Below are 19,204 nucleotides of genomic sequence, written 5' to 3'. Positions count from 1 at the left end.
AGTCAACCCCAAGGCTACTTATATTCCAAGCCCCAAGATGGGAATCAGGTGCCTATGATTAACTCAAACAAGGGACAGCCGGAAGACCTGGAGTCCTGAGTCCACAGACCGGACCGTGAACCAGAATGCAGACTTCATGGACCGGACCATGACAGAAAAGTGGTTGTTATGTTAATAATTATGTTACTAATCCACTCCATAGTTCTATTCTCTTATAATATAGAATAGGGCCGTTCATTCACCAAGTCTATACTGCTTTAATGAACAATTCCATAAACCACTGCAATGTCTGCATTCGAACAAGCCCACCTGTTCCAACCTGATTCTCCTGCTACTCACCTACACTAGGAGTAACATACAACAGCCACAGTTACAGCAGTTAACCTACCAACCAGTGCATTTTTCCTATGTGGGAGGAAACGGGACTAACTGGGGGAACCTCACACAATCACAGTGGGAATGTGCAAACCCTATTCAAACCACAGCCAAGGTCAGGATCAAACTTAACTCACTGGAAGAGTATTATGTGTACCATTGTCAGTAGGTGGAGAACAAGTATGAGAGGTTGCTACAAGGGGTGAAAGATAAGTTTGTGGCCTAAGATAGAAGGAGTCAATTTTAGGAAACCTAGCACATTTATTTTTTAACATAGTCCCCTCCTACATGTACACACTGAGCCCAGCGGTCCTGGAACATATGGATCCCTTCTTTGTAGAAGTCGGCATCTTGGACCTCCAGAAAGGGGTCCACAGCAGGGTGATTCATAAGTTCGTGGCCTAAATTAGGAGATGAGCTATTAACTTCAAACTTTCTGCATAATCACTCAAAGAGTTGAACTGCAAGTGCATGTAATGACAGCTGCATAACTCATGCTCCACGACTGCTGGACTAAGTGTGTAAATGTAGGATGGGACGATGTTGAAAAATAAATATGCTAGGTTTTCTAAAATTGATTCCTTCTAACCTAGGCCACGAACTTATCAATCACCCCTCGTACTGTAGAGTACAAGGTGCTACCATGTCTATCTTCTCTTGGCATCAGACCAGATGATGGCACTGCTTAGGAAGGGCATAGATTTCACAAGGGGAGTCACCTGACATGACAGTGTTTTCATCAGGCGTAATGCCAAACTCCACATAATAGAGAAAATTTGGAAGAATCATTTGGTGATAACTGAAGAAGGCACAGGTAAGGAGCAGTGTACAAACACAGAAAAATACTTGATGCAATACCTGGCCTGTAAGGACAAATACATGAGATTATTAGGAGTCCGTGTCAAAGTTTATATGGCAGGATTGTATAGAGCCAGAGCAGCATCACATCTATTCTGGAAGTTATTCACTAGCATTCTGGCTTCTGTTTCCACAAGGCACTTGCCAAGTTCATCTGATCGCCACTATCAATTTAATCTCCAGTTTGAGCATGGTTTACTCCTATACTACAGGAACAGATGTATCTCACTAGAGCCCACTGCAGCCTTCAATCAACAAACATCAGGTTTCCAGAAGGTTCTGCTTGCATTGGCAAATATCTGGAGCCATATAGTGAGTCATGCTCATGCGATCTGAACTGCAACATTTTTATACATTTTTTTGTTCACTTCTGGCACTGTAGTGTTTAAAAGTTCTGAGAACCTGAAGCATGTCTGCACACATCACTGGTCTCAAGCAACATTCTCATTTGTTGCTCACATCTACTTCTCCCAGACTTCCACCTTATCTAAGGTGGGAACCACCACAGCCCATTACTTTCCCTACCAGGAAAGCTAGCACAAAGAAGCAACACTTGGGGCTTTTCAAATTATAATTAGTGTTGGAGTTTCATTTAAATTCATATATCGTTTTACTTTTTCCAAAATTAAAATCCTTTTTATGTTTAATGTTTAACATTTTTCGTTAAACATATTCTGCTAAAGAAAGCATTTTTGTTTAACATTTATTTTTAATGTAAAATCCAAATATTTGCCAAGCCATCATGAAGATACTGCAGGGAATGGAGCTAATGGATCGTGCAGCTTGGCCGGGTAATCATAAAATACTAGTTTAAACCCTTATAGCACAAAGGTGACAGCCCAGAAATTCAACTGTGCAATTCTGGGAAAACTGCCAGGAAGATTGCACAGTTGAAAACTGAATCCGTGTAGGTTCCTGGGTATGTTAATGCCAGTTGTTAGCATCACATGGTCACCTCAGGACAAGATTTTCTTGTTTCCTAGAGCTACTCTTCCCAGATCCTTTCCAGTCAAGCAACATTAAAAGTCATACAATCCTTAAAATCAGATGACTGAGGTCTTCAACAACAGTGGTTCCCAACCTCTGGGCCGCAGACCAATACCGATCCGCGCAGCATGCATGGGTGCAGCAGTAGCTGGGACGCACCCAGCACATCTTTAAGAAAAAAGCCGAAATAAACAAGCTAATTAATTAGGTGCCGCCTAGCATGTAAATGTCGGCCTCGATCAGAGATGATTGCCGATTGCGTTGCCTCTGGGCTGACATTTACGTGCCAGGCTGCAACTAATTAATTACCTTGTTTATTTCGGCTTTTTCTTAAAGATGTGCTGGGTGCGTCCGGGCAAACGCTGCATTCTTCACGGATTGATATCGGTCCGCAGCCCAGAGGTTGGGGACCACTATTCAACAACAATACTTCAAATAACCAGTGGTAGTTCTCATTCTCATATGGCCACTTTGCACACTCATAGCTCCCTCTAAACAGTGCTGTCAGGGCGCTGGAGCAGGTATCCAATCGCTGACCTAGCACTCAACACACTGTGATATTAGAAACATAGAAAATAGGTGCAGGAGTAGGCCATTCGGCCTTCGAGCCTGCACCGCCATTCAGTACGATCATGGCTGATCATTCAACTCAGAACCCTGTACCTGCCTTCTCTCCATACCCCCTGATCCCTTTAGTCACAAGGGCCATATCTAACTCTCTCTTAAATATAGCCAATGAACTGGCCTCAACTGTTTCCTGTGGCAGAGAATTCCACAGATTCACCACTCTCTGTGTGAAGAAGTTTTTCCTAATCCCCTAAAAGGCTTCCCCTTTATCCTTAAACTGTGACCACTCGTTCTGGACTTCCCCAACATCGGGAACAATCTTCCTACATCTAGCCTGTCCAATCCCTTCAGAATTTTATACGTTTCAATAAGATCACCCCTCAATCTTCTAAATTCCAGTGAGTATAAGCCTAGTCGATCCAGTCTTTCATCATATGAAAGCCCTGCCATCCCAGGAATCAATCTGGTGAACCTTCTTTGTACTCCCTCTATGGCAAGAATGTCTTTCCTCAGATTAGGGGACCAAAACTGCACACAATACTTGAGGTGTGGTCTCACCAAGGTCTTGAACAACTGTAGTAGTACCTCCCTGCTCCTGTACTCGAATCCTCTTGCTATGAATGCCAGCATACCATTCGCCTTTTTCACCGCCTGCTGTACCTGCATGCCCACTTTCAATGACTGGTGTACAATGACACCCAGGTCTTGTTGCACCTCCCCTTTTCCTAATCGGCCACCATTCAGATAATAATCTGTTTTCCTGTTTTTGCCACCAAAGTGGATAACCTCACATTTATCCACAGTAAATTGCATCTGCCATGAATTTGCCCACTCACCTAACCTATCCAAGTCACCCTGCATCCTCTTAGCATCCCCCTCACAGCTAACACTGCCGCCCAACTTCGTGTCATCCACAAATTTGGAGATGCTGCATTTAATTCCCTTGTCTAAGTCAATATATATTGTAAACAACTGGGGTCCCAGCACTGAGCCTTGCGGTACCCCGCTAGTCACTGCCTGCCATTCTGAAAAGGTCCCGTTTATTCCCACTCTTTGTTTCCTGTCTGCCAACCAATTCCCTATCCACATCAATACCATACCCCCAATACCATGTGCTTTAAGTTTGCACACTAATCTCCTGTGTGGGACCTTGTCAAAAGCCTTTTGAAAATCCAAATATACCACATCCACTGGTTCTCCCCTATCCACTCTACTAGTTACATCCTCAAAAAATTCGTCAGACATGATCTTCCTTTCACAAGTCCATGCTGACTTTGTCCGATGATTTCACCACTTTCCAAATGTGCTGTTATCACATCTTTGATAACTGACTCTAGCATTTTTCCCACCACCGATGTCAGGTTTACCAGTCTATAATTCCCCAGTTTCTCTCTCCCTCCTTTTTTTAAAAAGCGGGATTACATTAGCCACCCTCCAATCCTCAGAACTAGTCCAGAATCTAAAGAGTTTTGAAAAATTATCACTAATGCATCCACTATTTCTTGGGCCACTTCCTTAAGCACTCTGGGATGCAGACCATCTGGCCCTGGGGATTTATCTGCCTTTAATCCCTTCAATTTACCCAACACCACTTCCCTACTAACATGCATTTCCCTCAGTTCCTCCATCTCACTAGACCCTCGGTCCCCTACTCTTTCCGGAAGATTATTTATGTCCTCCTTAGTGAAGACAGAACCGAAGTAGTTAGTCAATTGGCCTGCCATGTCCTTGTTCCCCATGATCAATTCACCTGTTTCTGACTGTAAGGGACCTACATTTGTCTTTACCAGTCTTTTCCTTTTTACATATCTATAAAAGCTTTTACAGTCAGTTTTTATGTTCCCTTCCAGCTTTCTCTCATAATCTTTTTTCCCCTTCCTAATTAGGCCCTTTGTCCTCCTCTGCTGGACTCTGAATTTCTCCCAGTCCTCAAGTGTGCTGCTTTTTCAGGCTAATTTGTATGTTTCTTCTTTGGAATTGATACTATCCCTAATTTCCCTCAGCCACGGGTGAACGACCTCCTCTGGTTTATTCCTTTGCCAAACTGGGATGAACAATTGTTGTAGTTCATCCATGTGATCTTTAAATGCTTGCCATTGCATATTCACCCTCAACCCTTTAAGTATCATTTGCCAGTCTATCTTAGCTAATTCACATCTCATACCTTCAAAGTTACCCTTCTTTAAGTTCAGAACCTTTGTTACTGAACTAACCATATCATTCTCCATCTTGAGTAACAAATCCCGAGGTGCAAACCAAGTCAGTGTCAAAATTCAGGCAGAGATCAAAACATCCAGAGAAATCCAAAAACCAGAATCAGGAAACAGGCAGAGTCGATATTCAGATGGACAGAGTACAGTACAAATACTGGAAAGGCTCAGGAAAATTCTCTGGCACAATCTGGCAACAAAAAGGTGAAAACGCAGGACTGAAATACACTGAGCAATAAAGAGGCAGATGACAGGTGGAGCACAATGAGACACAGGTGCAGCGATACAGGTAATAATGAGAAACAGGTGAGGGTGGAGTACTCAGTAATACAGAGGCTGGAGCAGAGCAGGAGCAGAGACAGGAGCACATGGGGCATGAAAACAAACAAGAGCACATGGCAATACAAAACCACAGACTGAAGGCTAGGGAGAAAGCACACAAAAAGACAAAGTTCAACTGGAGGTACTGACATGCTCACACTCAAGATTAACCTTTCAAATGGCTTCTATCATGTCAGGAGCTGACACTGTTCTTCATGGTTAACATAACATGGAGGTGCAAAAGTTATTTCTCAGTTATCCTCAAGTTTTCTCAAACAGTTTTCTGAAGACAGCTGTACTAGGATAGTCACTGATACTCTTACCTTCACCACCATCAGCCCACATGAGCAACACAGAGGGCATAGGCAGCCTTCTACACCGTGAGTTACCTTTTTGCACAGGCATTCAAAGAGTGTATTCATATCCTCAAAGAGAGATCCCTGGCAAACATCCTACCAGGAGTACCTACATGGTAGAAGTCATTTGAAAGGTTAGTCTTGAGTGTGAGCACTGTTTACAGGAAGCTGTGAGTGTGCAAAGTGGCTGAGTTCTTTGAGCACAGAGCTCGGAAAAAGTGACACAATGGACTTTCAACATCATAAATCAGCGAGTTGTTTGTTATGTCTCCCCTATCACTGTGAAACAGAGACATCTCTTTTTCCTTTAGAGAGAGAGCCTGTGGTATGTCAAATTACCAGGTGAACGAGTATTCTTTGGGGTACTGCAAGTCTGTGTCTTTACTGATGCTCTACTGCATGCATGAGTGCTTGGTGGGGGGTGCTGATGCTTTTTTTTGCTGGTGGGGAGGGGGGATCATTGCTTTGCTGCTGCTTACGTGTGGGAGGGGGGAGCTGGTGGGGGTTTTGGGATGCTAACATTTAACTGCTTTTCATTCTTTGGTGCACTCCTCTGTTTTCGTGGATGGCTGCAAAGAAAAAGTATTTCAGGATGTATATTGTATACATTTCTCTGACATTAAATGTACCTTTGAAACCTTTGAAACATAAGCTTCTTTGAGAGTGGGTAAAGTAATTCAACAGAAACATGGCAATAGTGCTGTTAACAGGATTCTTAATAATGGTGATTACACAGCCTAAACTTTATGGCTGAATTATAGCCTGAACTTGTACTTAACCTTTCAGAAATATTAGAATCATGCAGGGCTCTCCACAGTGGACCTATTGAAAGGTCACCTTTGTACATACCTGTGAGAAGTTTAATGTATCTCTATACCCACAGTACAACTTCCTTTCAATGTGGCACTCAGTTCCAAGCATTTAATTTCAAGTGGTGTAAAGGAATTCCAGTAATAATCCCATTCAAATACTCAGGTTCAATTCTGAACCACTGAAGGGATCAGCAGGTGTCCATGGTGTTTAGGCATGGAAATTAGTCAAACTAGAACTGAAGGAACTAAAAGAATCATTAGATTATTTCTCAACACTGTCAATCCACAATTCACTTGTGGATTTGATGTCAGTTTAAGCTAATCAACCACATGGTCTTGAAAGTAATCATTTATCAATATCTACAAGGCTAGTAAATGGAAGAAGGTCCGTGGGTGCACAAGTAACAACCTGGGAAAGGTTTCACTGCTAATGTAATGGTTGTTCTGTAGCAGCAGTGTTTGGATTATCACTAGAGATAACGGGGACTTTGGAATGTGCGCCATCCAATGAAGGGAGTGTTTTTTTTTCTTATTGTGCCTCACAGCTAGTTGTTCAAGGGTTTTTTGTTCGGTGGAAGATGGAGAGAGAGGATGCAAGAACGGAGAGGTCATAGACTGCAGGATGGAGTGGATTTGGAATGGGGCTGGGAGTCGACGACACCCAGGGGAAATCAATGGAGGACTAACGGACGGGAAACCATGAGCTCCAATTTGCACATTAGATTGTTTCTTTTTTGTTTTTCTTTACTAACTCTCTGGTGAAATTAAGAATTATAAAGCTAAATTGTTTATTTGCATATGCTGTACTGTCTGTTATTGCATGGTACTGATTTGTAACAGGGGAATACATCATGCAGCATCCACACAAACAGGAGGTTTCGCACCTCAGATTTCATGTTTGGCGGGACCAGAGACTGTCTTCCCTGGACTAATGCCGCCAGCCGAACCTGAGGGTTACATGCATTTAAACCTAACTGCAGATTAATCAGTTGACAGCATGCAGTCAGGCTATTGTGAATCATCTGGATAGCCATCAAAGAAAGAACCATGACATTTATAGCTCACATGGAGTCAAACAATTTTCAAGAATTTTTGAAGATTAGATTAGCTTTATTTGTCACATGTACGTCAAAGCATTTAAACACAGCAAAATGCGTAATTCTTGCATCAACGACCAACACAGTCCGAGGACTGTGCTGGGCAGTCTGCAAGTGTTGCCACGCTTCTGGCAGCACCACTCCTAACCGTTCGTCTTTGGAATGTAGAAGGAAACTGAGACACCTGGAGGAAATCCATGTGATCATGGTCACATACAAACTCCTTACAGACAGCAGTGGGAATCAAACCCTGAGCAGTGACCCTAGCGCCACAAAACAATTGCACTAACCACTCAGTGCAATTCACTCAGAGAGGTGCCATGTAATGAGGGGGATAATGCCTATCCTCCAAGATCCATCCAAAAGACCGTGAGGTGCCCATGACTATCTCAGAACAAGGGAATAATATGAGTTTGCGGTATATCCTGCAAGTTCTCCTTGATGTTGCCCATGATCTGAACACCTATTGATTGGAAATTTTTTGTCATTCATGAATAGGTCTCTGGATTCTGAAATGGAGCCCAAAGTCCAACATGAGTGCACTCTAGCAGAGACTGAAGCCCAATCCTAGTGCCTGCCCTAAGTCAGAAAGAAAAGGAAATAATTTCTTAACGAGTAAAGGCACGAGTGATTTCACTAATTTAGTTGCAAGTAATAAACTAACAGAAATAGCAAAAATCGAAATGGTCTTGCAGCTAAGTTGAAAGTTACAGTGATATTGGCCAGAACTGTATGAGGTCCAGACAAAGGTTTCTGCCTGCAGCTATGGGTTACCTAGGTTGCACATCAGTCTTGTGAAACTTTCGCTTCTATAAGTTTCAATGAGGTCACCCTTCATTCTTCTGAATTCCAGTGAATACAGGCTCAGAGCGATCAAACGCTCTTCATATGACAAGCCATTCAAACCTGGAATCAATTTTGTGAACCACCTTTGAACCCGCTGCAGTTTTAAAACATTCTTTTTAGAATAAGGGGCCCAAACCTGCTCACAATACTCCAAGTGAGGCCTTACCAGTGCTTTATAAGGTTTCAACATTATATCCTGGTCATCTGCATCTTACCCACCCACAATTCCAGTTTCTCATCCAAGTCATTTATAATAATCACAAGGAGTAGGGGTCCCAGAACAGATCTTGCAGATCACTACTGGTCACCAACCTCCAGGCAGAAAACACCCCAACTACTACCTCCCTCTGCTTTCTATGGGCAAACCAATTCTGAATCCACACAGCCAAGTTTGCCTAGATCCCATGCCTCCAGACTTTCTGAATGAGCCTACCATGTTAAAGGACCTCTGTCTCCTCAGGAAATAGAGACAGCTCTGACCCTTCTTGTAGACAGCCTCAGTGTTCTTTGACCAGTCCAGTTTATTGTCAATTCGTATTACATACATACACACTTGTCTGTCACCAAGGTAAACAGAAGTTCCTCTTCCCATTCTGGATGGAATTTGTATGTTTTCGCCTTCTTTCATGGAGCCTCCGCCATGCTATCAGAATATCATGAGCGATTGCCAATTGCGTCGCCTCTGATCTGGGCCGACATTTACGTGCCGGGCGGCACCTAATTAATTAGCTTCTTTATTTCGGCTTTTTTTCTTAAACATGTGCTGTGTGCATCCTGACTACCACTGCACACTTCGCAGCCCAGAGGTTGGGGACCACTGCCGTACATTGATGTTTGCGAGTCTGTACTCTTATCTAATCTGATTGGTCACTTTCATGCAGCACAGGCTACGCTGAAAGCGCAGTGCATGGCGGGTAAACTACACACATGCGCACTGGGCAGAAAGAACGGAACTAACCCCCCGCAACCTGGAAACAATCTCTCTTTACAAACAACAGGAATTCTGCAGATGCTGAAAATTCAAGCAACACACATCAAAGTTGCTGGTGAACGCAGCAGGCCAGGCAGCATCTCTAGGAAGAGGTGCAGTCGACGTTTCAGGCCGCGATCTCCCCCTCCCCCTCCAACTTTCAAATCCCTTACTCACTCTTCCTTCAGTTAGTCCTGACGAAGGGTCTCGGCCTGAAACGTCAACTGTACCTCTTCCTACAGATGCTGCCTGGCCTGCTGTGTTCACCAGCAGCTTTGATGTCTCTTTACAAACAGCTTTTTAGCGAAAATATCACTATATTACCATTATCCTAATTAGTATTACTTACTTTTATAATGCTCACATTACAACAGTATTTGTGTATTTATTTTTGATTTTTCTTCGGGATCTACTGGGAAAGTCTCAAGATCGACCGGTCGATCGCGATCCACGGGTTGGCGACCCCTACTCTACACTATCCACAACACCACCAACATTTGTGCCGTCTGCAAACTTGCCAACCCACACTTCTATCCCCACATCCAGGTCGTTTAATAAAAATCACAAAAAGTAGAGGTCCCAGAACCAATCCGTGTGGGACACCACTCGTCACAACCCTCCAATCTGAATGTATTTCCCCCACCACGACCCTCTGCTTTCTGCAGGCAAGCCAATTCTGAATCCACTTGGCCAAACTTCTCTGGATCCCATGCCTTCTGACTTTCTGAATAAGCCTGCCATGTGGAACCTTGTCAAATGCCTTACTAAAATCCATGTAGATCACATCCACTGCACTACCCTCATCTATATGCCTGGTCACCTCCTCAAAGAACTCTATCAGGCTTGTTAGACACGATCTGCCCTTCACAAAGCTATACTGACTGTCCATGATCAGACCATGATTCTCTAAATGCCCAGAGATCCTATCTCTAAGAATCTTTTCCAACAGCTTTCCCACCACAGATGTAAGGCTCACTGGTCTATAATTAGGTGGACTATCCCTACCTCCAATCCTCTGGGACCATTCCCGTGGACAACGAGGACATAAGATCCTAACCAGAGGCTCAGCAATCTCTTCCCTCGCCTCATGGAGCAGCTTGGGGAATATTCCATCAGGCCCCGGGGACTTATCCATCCTAATGTATTTTAATAACTCCAACACTTCCTCTCCCTTAATACCTTCACTCCTGTCATCCTTTTGTTCTTCACATAATTGAAGAATGTCTTGGGGTTTTCCTTTACCCTACTTGCCAAGGCCTTCTCATGCCCCCTTCTTGCTCTCCTCAGCTCCTTTCCTGCTACCCTATATTCTTCAATAGGCCCATCTGATCCTTGATTCTTAAACCTCATGTATGATGTTGGACTTTTTACTGTTGGACTTCGGCCACATTCCACCGTGATACAATACTTGGCGGCACTGGACACACTTAACAAACTCTGCCCCATCTAAACCCTTGGAACTAATCAGGTGCCAATCAATATTAGGGAAGTTAAAGTCACCCATGATAACAACGCTGTTATTTTTTTCACCTTTCCAAAATCTGCCTCCCAATCTGCTCTTCGGTATCTCTGCTGCTACCAGGGGGCCTATAGAATACTCCCAATAGAGTAAATGCTCCTTTCCTCTTCCTGACTTCCACCCATACTGACTCAAAAGAGGATCCTGCTACATTACCCACCCCTTCTGTAGCTGTAGTAGTATCCCTGACCAGTAATGCCACCCCTCCTTCCCTCCCCTCCCATCCCTTTTAAAGCACTGAAATCCAGGAATATTGAGAATCCATTCCTACCCTGGTGCCAGCCATGTCTCTGTCATGGCCACTACATCATAATTCCATGTATGTATCCAAGCTCGCAGTTCATCACCTTTGTTCCTGATGTTTCTTGCATTGAAGCACACACACTTTAGCCCTTCTACCTTACTACCTTTACATCCTTTATTCTGCTTCTCTTTCTTCAAAGCCTCTTCATATGTTAGATCTAGCTTTACTCTATGAACTTCTTTCACTGCTCTATCACTCCGAGTCCCATCCCCCTTGCAAATTAGTTTAAACCCTCCCGAACCATGCTAGCAAACCTACCTGCAAGGATATTGCTCCCCCTCGAGTTCAGGTGCAACCCATCCAATCTGTACAAGACCCACCTTCCCCAGAAGAGATCCCAATGGTCCAAAAATCTAAAACCCTGCCCCCTGCACCAACTCCTCAGCCACGTATTCCACTGCTATCTCCTCCAATTCTTACCATCACTATCACGTAGCACTGGCAGCAATCCTGAGAACGCCACCCTTGAGGTCCTGTTCTTCAGCCTTCTCCCCAGTTCCCGAAACTCACACTTCAGGACCTCATCCCTCTTCCTGCCTATGTCGTTGGTACCAACATGTATCACGACTTCTGGTTGCTTTCTCTCTTATACCAGGATGGCGTCCACCCGGTCAAGACATCCCGAACCCGGGCACCCGGGAGGCAACAAACCATACAGGTGTCCTTTTCATGTCCACAAAACCTCCTGTCTGCTCCCCTGACTATAGAGTCTCCAATGACGACAGCTCTCTTCTTCTCCGTCCCACCCTTCTGAACAACGGGTCAGACTCAGTGCCAGAGGCCCTGCTACCGTGGCTCACACCTGGTCGGTCATCCCCGCCAACAGTATCCAGGACGGTATACTTACTATTCAGGGGAATGGCTACATGGGTGCTCTGCACAACCTGTCTACTCACCTTCGCTTTCCCCCCTCTGACTGTCACCCAGACTGCTTTCTGCTGAGCTATTCAAATCTTGATTGATTTGATTGCACAGTGCAACAGCCAAAATTGCCAGAACCTCTCGAGTCAAAGCCTCAAAGCTCCACTCCCTCACTGGCCCACACACTCACTGGCCGCTCTCCATCAGGTAGGAGGTACAGAAGCCTGAAGGCACACACTCAGCAATTCAAGAACAGCTTCTTCCTCTCTACCATCCGATTCCTAAATGGACATTGAACCTTTGAACACTACCTCATTGTTTTAATATATATTATTTCTGTTTTTGCACAATTTTGAATCTATTCAATATACATATATTGTAACTGATGTGCACATTATTTATTTATTTTAATTTTTCTTTCTTCTATATTATGTATTGCAATGAACTGCTGCCACTAAGTTAACAAATTCTGATAACATCCATTGAGGAGCAAGATTGCCTACTTCTATTACTAATCTAAACCTTATGATACGGTGATGGCAGTCTCCCATTAGCTCTCCTACTGGTTTATCTCATATTCCTCACACAGATCCAGCAAAAACTCAATGGGCCAAAAACATACTGAGCTAGAAAGCATTCCTGAAGATGTCATAAATTCCTCTTCTTAGCTTTTTAAAGTTAACCCAAGTCAACGTAATAAGACTGCACTTTTTCCAGATTTTGATATTCACTTGAAATTAATAGTAACATAGAAAACCTAAAGCACAATACAGGCCCTTTGGCCCACAAAGCTGGACCGAACATGTCCTTACCTTAGAAATTACCTAGGGTTACCCATAGCTCTCTATTTTTCTAAGCTTCATGTACCTATCCAATAGTCTCTTAAAAGACCCTATCGTATCCACCTCCACCACCGTCGCCGGCTACCATTCCACGCACTCACCACTCTCTGTGTAAAAAAATCTTACCCAACATCTCCTCTGTACCTACTTCCAAGCACTTAAAACTATGCCCTCTTGTACTAGCCACTTCAGCCCTGAGAAAAAGCCTCTGACTATCCACACGATCAAAACCTCTCATCATCTTATACACCTCTATCAGGTCATCTCTCATCCTCCTTCACTCAACCTATTCTCATAAGGCATGCCCCCCCCCAATCCAGACAACATCCTTGTAAATCTCCTCTACACCCTTTCTGTGGTTTCCATGTCTTTCCTGTAGTGAGGCGACCAGAACTGAACACAGTACTCCAAGTGGGGTCTGACCAGGGTCCTATTTAGCTGCAACATTACCTCTCAGCTGTTAAACTCAATCCCACAATTGATGAAGGCTAATGACCTACCAAGATGAACCACCTCACACTTATCTGGGGTGAACTCCATCTGCCACTTCTCAGCCCAGTTTTGCATCCTATCAATGTTCCACTGTAACCTCTGACAGCCCTCCACAACACCCCCAAACTTTGTGTCATCAGCAAATTTACTAAACCATCCCTCCATTTCCTCATCCACGTCACTTATAAAAATCACGAAGAGTAGGGGTCCCAGAACAGATCCCTGAGGCACACCACTGGTCACCGACCTCCATGATCCGTCTGCAAACACCCTTTGTCTTCTGTGAGTGTATAGGTAAGTGTATGGTGTATGGGTAGGTGTGTGGGTATGAAAATTGGCACGGCAGGGAAATGGTTAACAATTAGGAATTTGTGGGCCTGTTATGTTGTTGGGCAGATTGACCCTTGATACTAGATAAGGGGAGAAAAACATGTGACTCTGGTCTACCAGATAACATGCCTGAGAACAAACTAAAAGTGCTGATTTGTGTAAAAGTAATTAATTACCTTTTCTCTAATGAATGTTTTTTTACATTGTTTGGTTGTAAGATTAATAGGATACATTGTCCCTGAGGGGACAAAAGCTGGTTGTTAAAGGTCGCCCGACCTTGGTACTTGCAGGTATGGAGGATGTATGTTGGCTTAATATGTGGCTGGGACTTGGATTGGCCCAGTTAGGGTCGTTTAAGTGTCGGATTGGATGATTAGTCCCTTCCAGCTGGACTGGGAGGCGGCGATAGTGCTATAAAGGTGGGGAAGTTCTTTCTTGGGCAGACCACTCGCCTGGGTCCCACCTTCGGGCCGAGCAGCTGAACCGACGCCAAGGACCTCCACCCTAGCCAGTCCATGGTCGATCCCCTGCCTCAGGGATCACGCAGATGTTGCTAAGTATACTCGGCGGTGTAGACTACTAAGGGTTGCTTAAGTTAGCCCTACCTATTAGTGGTGTAGGTAGTGTACAATATAAAGCATTTCTCGCAACTCTCTATTTTCTTCTCTGTATTAACAATAAAGTGAATCTCGGATGAACGACCAAAACTGGGTCCATTTTTTCAAGCAAAACCAAATAGTTGCAGCATGCACCCATCACAGTTACTCTTATTGGGTATTAGTTTTGTGGACCAGTGGGCAAGCCATTTCTGGATCCACAAAGCAATGTCTACTGGTACTTGAAGAACCTGGCTCTGTTAAATTCACAAGTATTTTTTCAGCACTGTGATACATAAGAATACTAATACAGATTTCCATTCCAATATTTATTGGGCTAGAGTGTTAGGGAATGTGAAAGGGAGGGAAAGAGGAAGAGATGGGGGAGAAGAGAAGAAACATTTGGGCCAAGACGTCAACAACTTTTTTCCTCCCACCGAAGCTGCTCAACCCAGAGTTCTTCCAGCAGATTGTATGTTGATTTATGCTTAAGTCAGTTTATATTCTTTTCAAATTACCTTTTCTCTTTGTATTTCATTCTTGATCTGAGAGATCTTTATTTTCATGGTGTCTAGTTCTTCATCTGGTACCAGTGGAATGGTTGGAGAGTCTGATTCATCTAGATTTTGAAAACTCAGATCGGCGAGAGGAATATACCACTTACAGTCGTACTGCTGGCTCTTCCTATGGCAGAAAGAAAAGCATTCTGATAAGAGGGTCTGAGAATGCAAACAAGGCAAGCTTTATTTGTTCTTAATATTTATCCTGTTCAGAATCAATAGCTTTCAAGCGCTCTGCTGTGGTGCTACTGTCATCAGCCTACATGCTGAATGAGTGCCAGCAATGGTAATATCCAAGAAGGAAATTCTACCTTGCATCTCATGATATTCATTAACATTGCCTGCACTGAATCTTCCACTATCAATGTCCTGTAGTTACCTCTGACCAGAAACTGAACTACAGTAGGCACATACACAGAGTGGCAACAAAAGCAGGTCAGGGGCTGAAAATCCTGCAGCAAACAGCTCACATCCTAACTTGCCAAATCCTGACAAACTGTGAAAATACTAATATCTCTGAGATTATGACAGATCAAGAAGGAAGATGACTACCTCCTTCTGAAGGGTAATTAAATTCCACCTCAGTCTGCGACACCAACATCAACAAATGAAAAACAACTGGGATTATATTTACTGTGGTTATCACTGTTGGTATAAAACAGGTGATCCCGGATTCCATTTAACCCCATACACCTGCCTTCATGCCATATCCTCTGATGCCCTGACCAATCAGGAAACAATCAACTTTCGCATTAAATATATGCATGGCCTTGGCCTCCACTATAGTCTGCGGCAGAGCATTCCACAGATTTACTACACTCTGGCTAAAAAAAAATACTTCCCTAACTCTGTTCTAAAGGGCTACCCCTCAATTATGAGGCTGTGCCCTCCAGTTCTGGATACCCCCACCGTACAAAACATCCTCTCCGCATCCACTCTGTCTAGTTCTTTCAACATTCAGTAGGTTTCAATGAGATCCCCCTACACTCTTCTAAGCTACAATGAATACAGGCCCAAAGCTGCCAAACACTCCTCATACATGAGGTATTCTGCAGGTGCTGGAAATTCAAGCAACACACATCAAAGTTGCTGGTGAACGCAGCAGGCCAGGCAGCATCTCTAGGAAGAGGTACAGTCGATGTTTCAGGCCGAGACCCTTCGTCAGGACTAACTGAAGGAAGAGTTAGTAAGAGATTTGAAAGTGGGAGGGGGAGGGGGAGATCCAAAATGATAGGAGAAGACAGGAGGGGGAGGGATGGAGCCAAGAGCTGGACAGGTGATTGGCAAAAGGGATATGAGAGGATCATGGGACAGGAGGCCCAGGGAGAAGGAAAAGGAGGAGGGGGGGAAAAACCCAGAGGATGGGCAAGGGGTATAGTCAGAGGGACAGAGGGAGAAAAAGGGGGGAGAGAGAGAGAGAGAGAGAGAGAGAGAGAGAGAGAGAGAGAGAGTCAGCTGGGGTGATATACTGTGTCCGGTGCTCCGGATGTGGCCTTCTATATATTGGCGAGACCCGACGCAGACTGGGAGATCGTTTTGCTGAATACCTACGCTTTGTCCACCAGAGAAAGCAGGATCTCCCAGTGGCCACACATTTTAATTCCACGTCCCATTCCCATTCTGATATGTCTATCCACGGCCTCCTCTACTGTAAAGATGAAGCCACACTCAGGTTGGAGGAACAACACCTTATATTCCGTCTGGGTAGCCTCCAACCTGATGGCATGAACATTGACTTCTCTAACTTCCGCTAAGGCCCCACCTCCCCCTCATACCCCATCCATTATTTATTTATATACACACATTATTTCTCTCTCTCTCCTTTTTCTCCTTCTGTCCCTCTGACTATACCCCTTGCCCATCCTCTGGGTTCCCCCCCCCCCACCTTTTCCTTCTCCCTGGGCCTCCTGTCCCATGTTCCTCTCATATCCCTTTTGCCAATCACCTGTCCAGCTCTTGGCTCCATCCCTCCCCCTCCTGTCGTCTCCTATCATTTTGGATCTCTCCCTCCCCCTCTCAAATCTCTTACTAGCTCTTCCTTCAGTTAGTTCTGACGAAGGGTCTCGGCCCGAAATGTCGACTGTACCTCTTCCTAGAGATGCTGCCTGGCCTGCTGCGTTCACCAGCAAATTTGATGTGTGTTGCAAACACTCCTCATGTTCAGCCCTTCATTCCTGGAATCATCCTCGTGAACCTCCTCTGACTCTCTTCAATGACAACACATTCTTTCTGAGATATGGAGTCCAAAACTGTTGACAATACTTTTAAGTGCAGCCTGAGTAGTGATTTATTTTCTAAGCATTATCTCCTTGCTTTTATATTCTATTCCCCTTGAAATAAATGCCAACATTGCATTTGCCTTCGTTACCACAGACTCAACCTGTAATTTAACCTGGGAGTCTTGCACAAGGACTCCAAAGTCCCTCTGCACCTCTGATGTTTGATCCTTCTCTCCATTTAGATAATAGTCCACATTATTGTTCCTTTTATCAAAATGCATCATCATACATCTGTATTCCATCTGTTACTTTTTTGCCCATTCTTCCAAATTGTCTTAAGTCCTGCTGCAATCGCATTGATACTACCTACCCCTCCACCTATCTTCGTATCATCCACAAATTTTGCCACCAAGCCATCAATTCCATTATCCAAATCATTAACAGAGAGAAAAGCGGTAGTCCCAATACTGACATTAGTGTCCAAGTAGCTTGAAACCTCATCCTTAATAATAGACTCCAACGCTTTCCTAATCACTGAGGTTAGGTTAACGGGCCTATAATTTCCTTTCTTTTGCCTTCCTTCCTTCTTAAAGAGTAGAGTAACATTTGCAATCTTACAGTCCTCTGGGACCATGCCAGAATCAAGTGTTTCTTGAAAACCATGACCAATGAATCTGTTATCCCTTCAGCAACAAAATTGGCACAAAATATAAAAACAGATAGCGGAAGTTTTTATAAATATATAAAGCGGAAGAGGGTGGCTGAAGTCAACGTAGGTCCCTTGGAAGATGAAGAGGGGAAATTGATATTGGGTGATAAGGAAATGGCTGAGGCTTTGAATGGCTATTTGGTGTTGGTCTTCACGGTGGAGGACACATCTAATACACCAAAGAATGATGTTATGGACGAAATGGGAGGTGAGGACCTCGATAAAATCATTGTCACTAAAGAGATAGTGATCAGCAAACTAGAGGGCCTGAAGGTAGATAAGTCCCCTGCTCCTGATGGGATGCATCCCAGGGTGCTGAGGGAATTGGCGGAGGTTACAGTAGATGCATTGGTAATCATTTACCAAAATTCTCTAGACTCTGGGCAGGTCCTGGCGGACCGGAAGACAGCAAACGTCACACCACTTTTTAAAAAAGGATGTAGGCAAAAGATGGGCAACTATTGGCCAGTTAGCTTAACATCTGTAGCTGAGAAAATGCTTGAAGCTGTCATTAAGGAAGAAATAGTGAAACATTTAGAAAGGAGTGGTTCCATTAGACAGACGCAGCATGGAATCAGAAAGGGCAGGCCCTGTTTGACAAACTTACTGGAGTTCTTTGAGGACATAATGAGTGCAGTGGATAGAGGGGAACAGGTGGATGTAGTATACTTGGATTTCCATAAGGCGTTCGATAAGGTGCCGCACAAGAGACTTATAAATAAGATACAGATGCATGGAGTCGGAGGAAGTGTATTGGCATGGATAGTGGATTGGTTAACCAATAGAAGGCAGAGAGTTGGTATAAATGGGTGTTTCTCCGGTTGCAGTCAGTGGTGAGTGGGGTGCCGCAGGGGTTGGTGCTGGGCCCACAGCTGTTTACCATTTACATTGATGATTTGGAAGAGGGGACTGAGTGTAGCGTAGCAAAATTTGCTGACGACACTAAACTGAGTGGAAAAGCAAATTGTACAGAGGATGTGGAGAGTCTGCAGAGGGATATAGATAGGTTAAGTGAGTGGGCCAAGGTCTGGCAGATGGAATACAACATTGGTAAATGTGAGATCATCCACTTTGGAAGGAATAATAGAAGAGCAGATTATTATTTAAATGGTGAAAGATTGCAGCATGCTGTTGTGCAGAGGGACTTGGGAGTGCTTGTGTATTTGAATTGCAAAAAGTTGGCTTGCAGGTGCAACAGGTACAAGAAGGCAAATGGAATGTTGGCCTTCATTGCTAGCGGGATTGAATTCAAGAGCAGGGAGGTCATGCTGCAACTATACAGGGTACTGGTGAGACCGCACCTGGAGTACTGTGTGCAGTTCTGGTCTCCTTACTTGAGGAAGGATATACTGGCTTTGGAGGCAGTGCACAGG

General features: G+C 44.1%; 1 protein-coding gene across 1 annotated transcript in view; it reads right to left on the bottom strand.

Annotated features, from left to right (window-relative positions):
• The window catches only part of LOC140187912 (breakpoint cluster region protein), a 446,198-nt gene that overhangs the window by 189,907 nt on the left and 237,087 nt on the right, over positions 1–19,204 (bottom strand). The window contains exon 10 of the mRNA XM_072243771.1: positions 14,862–15,027. Within this exon, the coding sequence (XP_072099872.1) occupies positions 14,862–15,027 (166 nt within the window). The remainder of the gene's footprint in view (positions 1–14,861; positions 15,028–19,204) is intronic.

Source organism: Mobula birostris, chromosome 25, assembly GCF_030028105.1.
Source record: "Mobula birostris isolate sMobBir1 chromosome 25, sMobBir1.hap1, whole genome shotgun sequence".
Classification (NCBI taxonomy): domain Eukaryota; kingdom Metazoa; phylum Chordata; class Chondrichthyes; order Myliobatiformes; family Myliobatidae; genus Mobula; species Mobula birostris.
The sequence above is the reverse complement of the archived record's forward strand: the minus strand, read 5'-3'. Positions and strand labels throughout refer to the sequence as shown.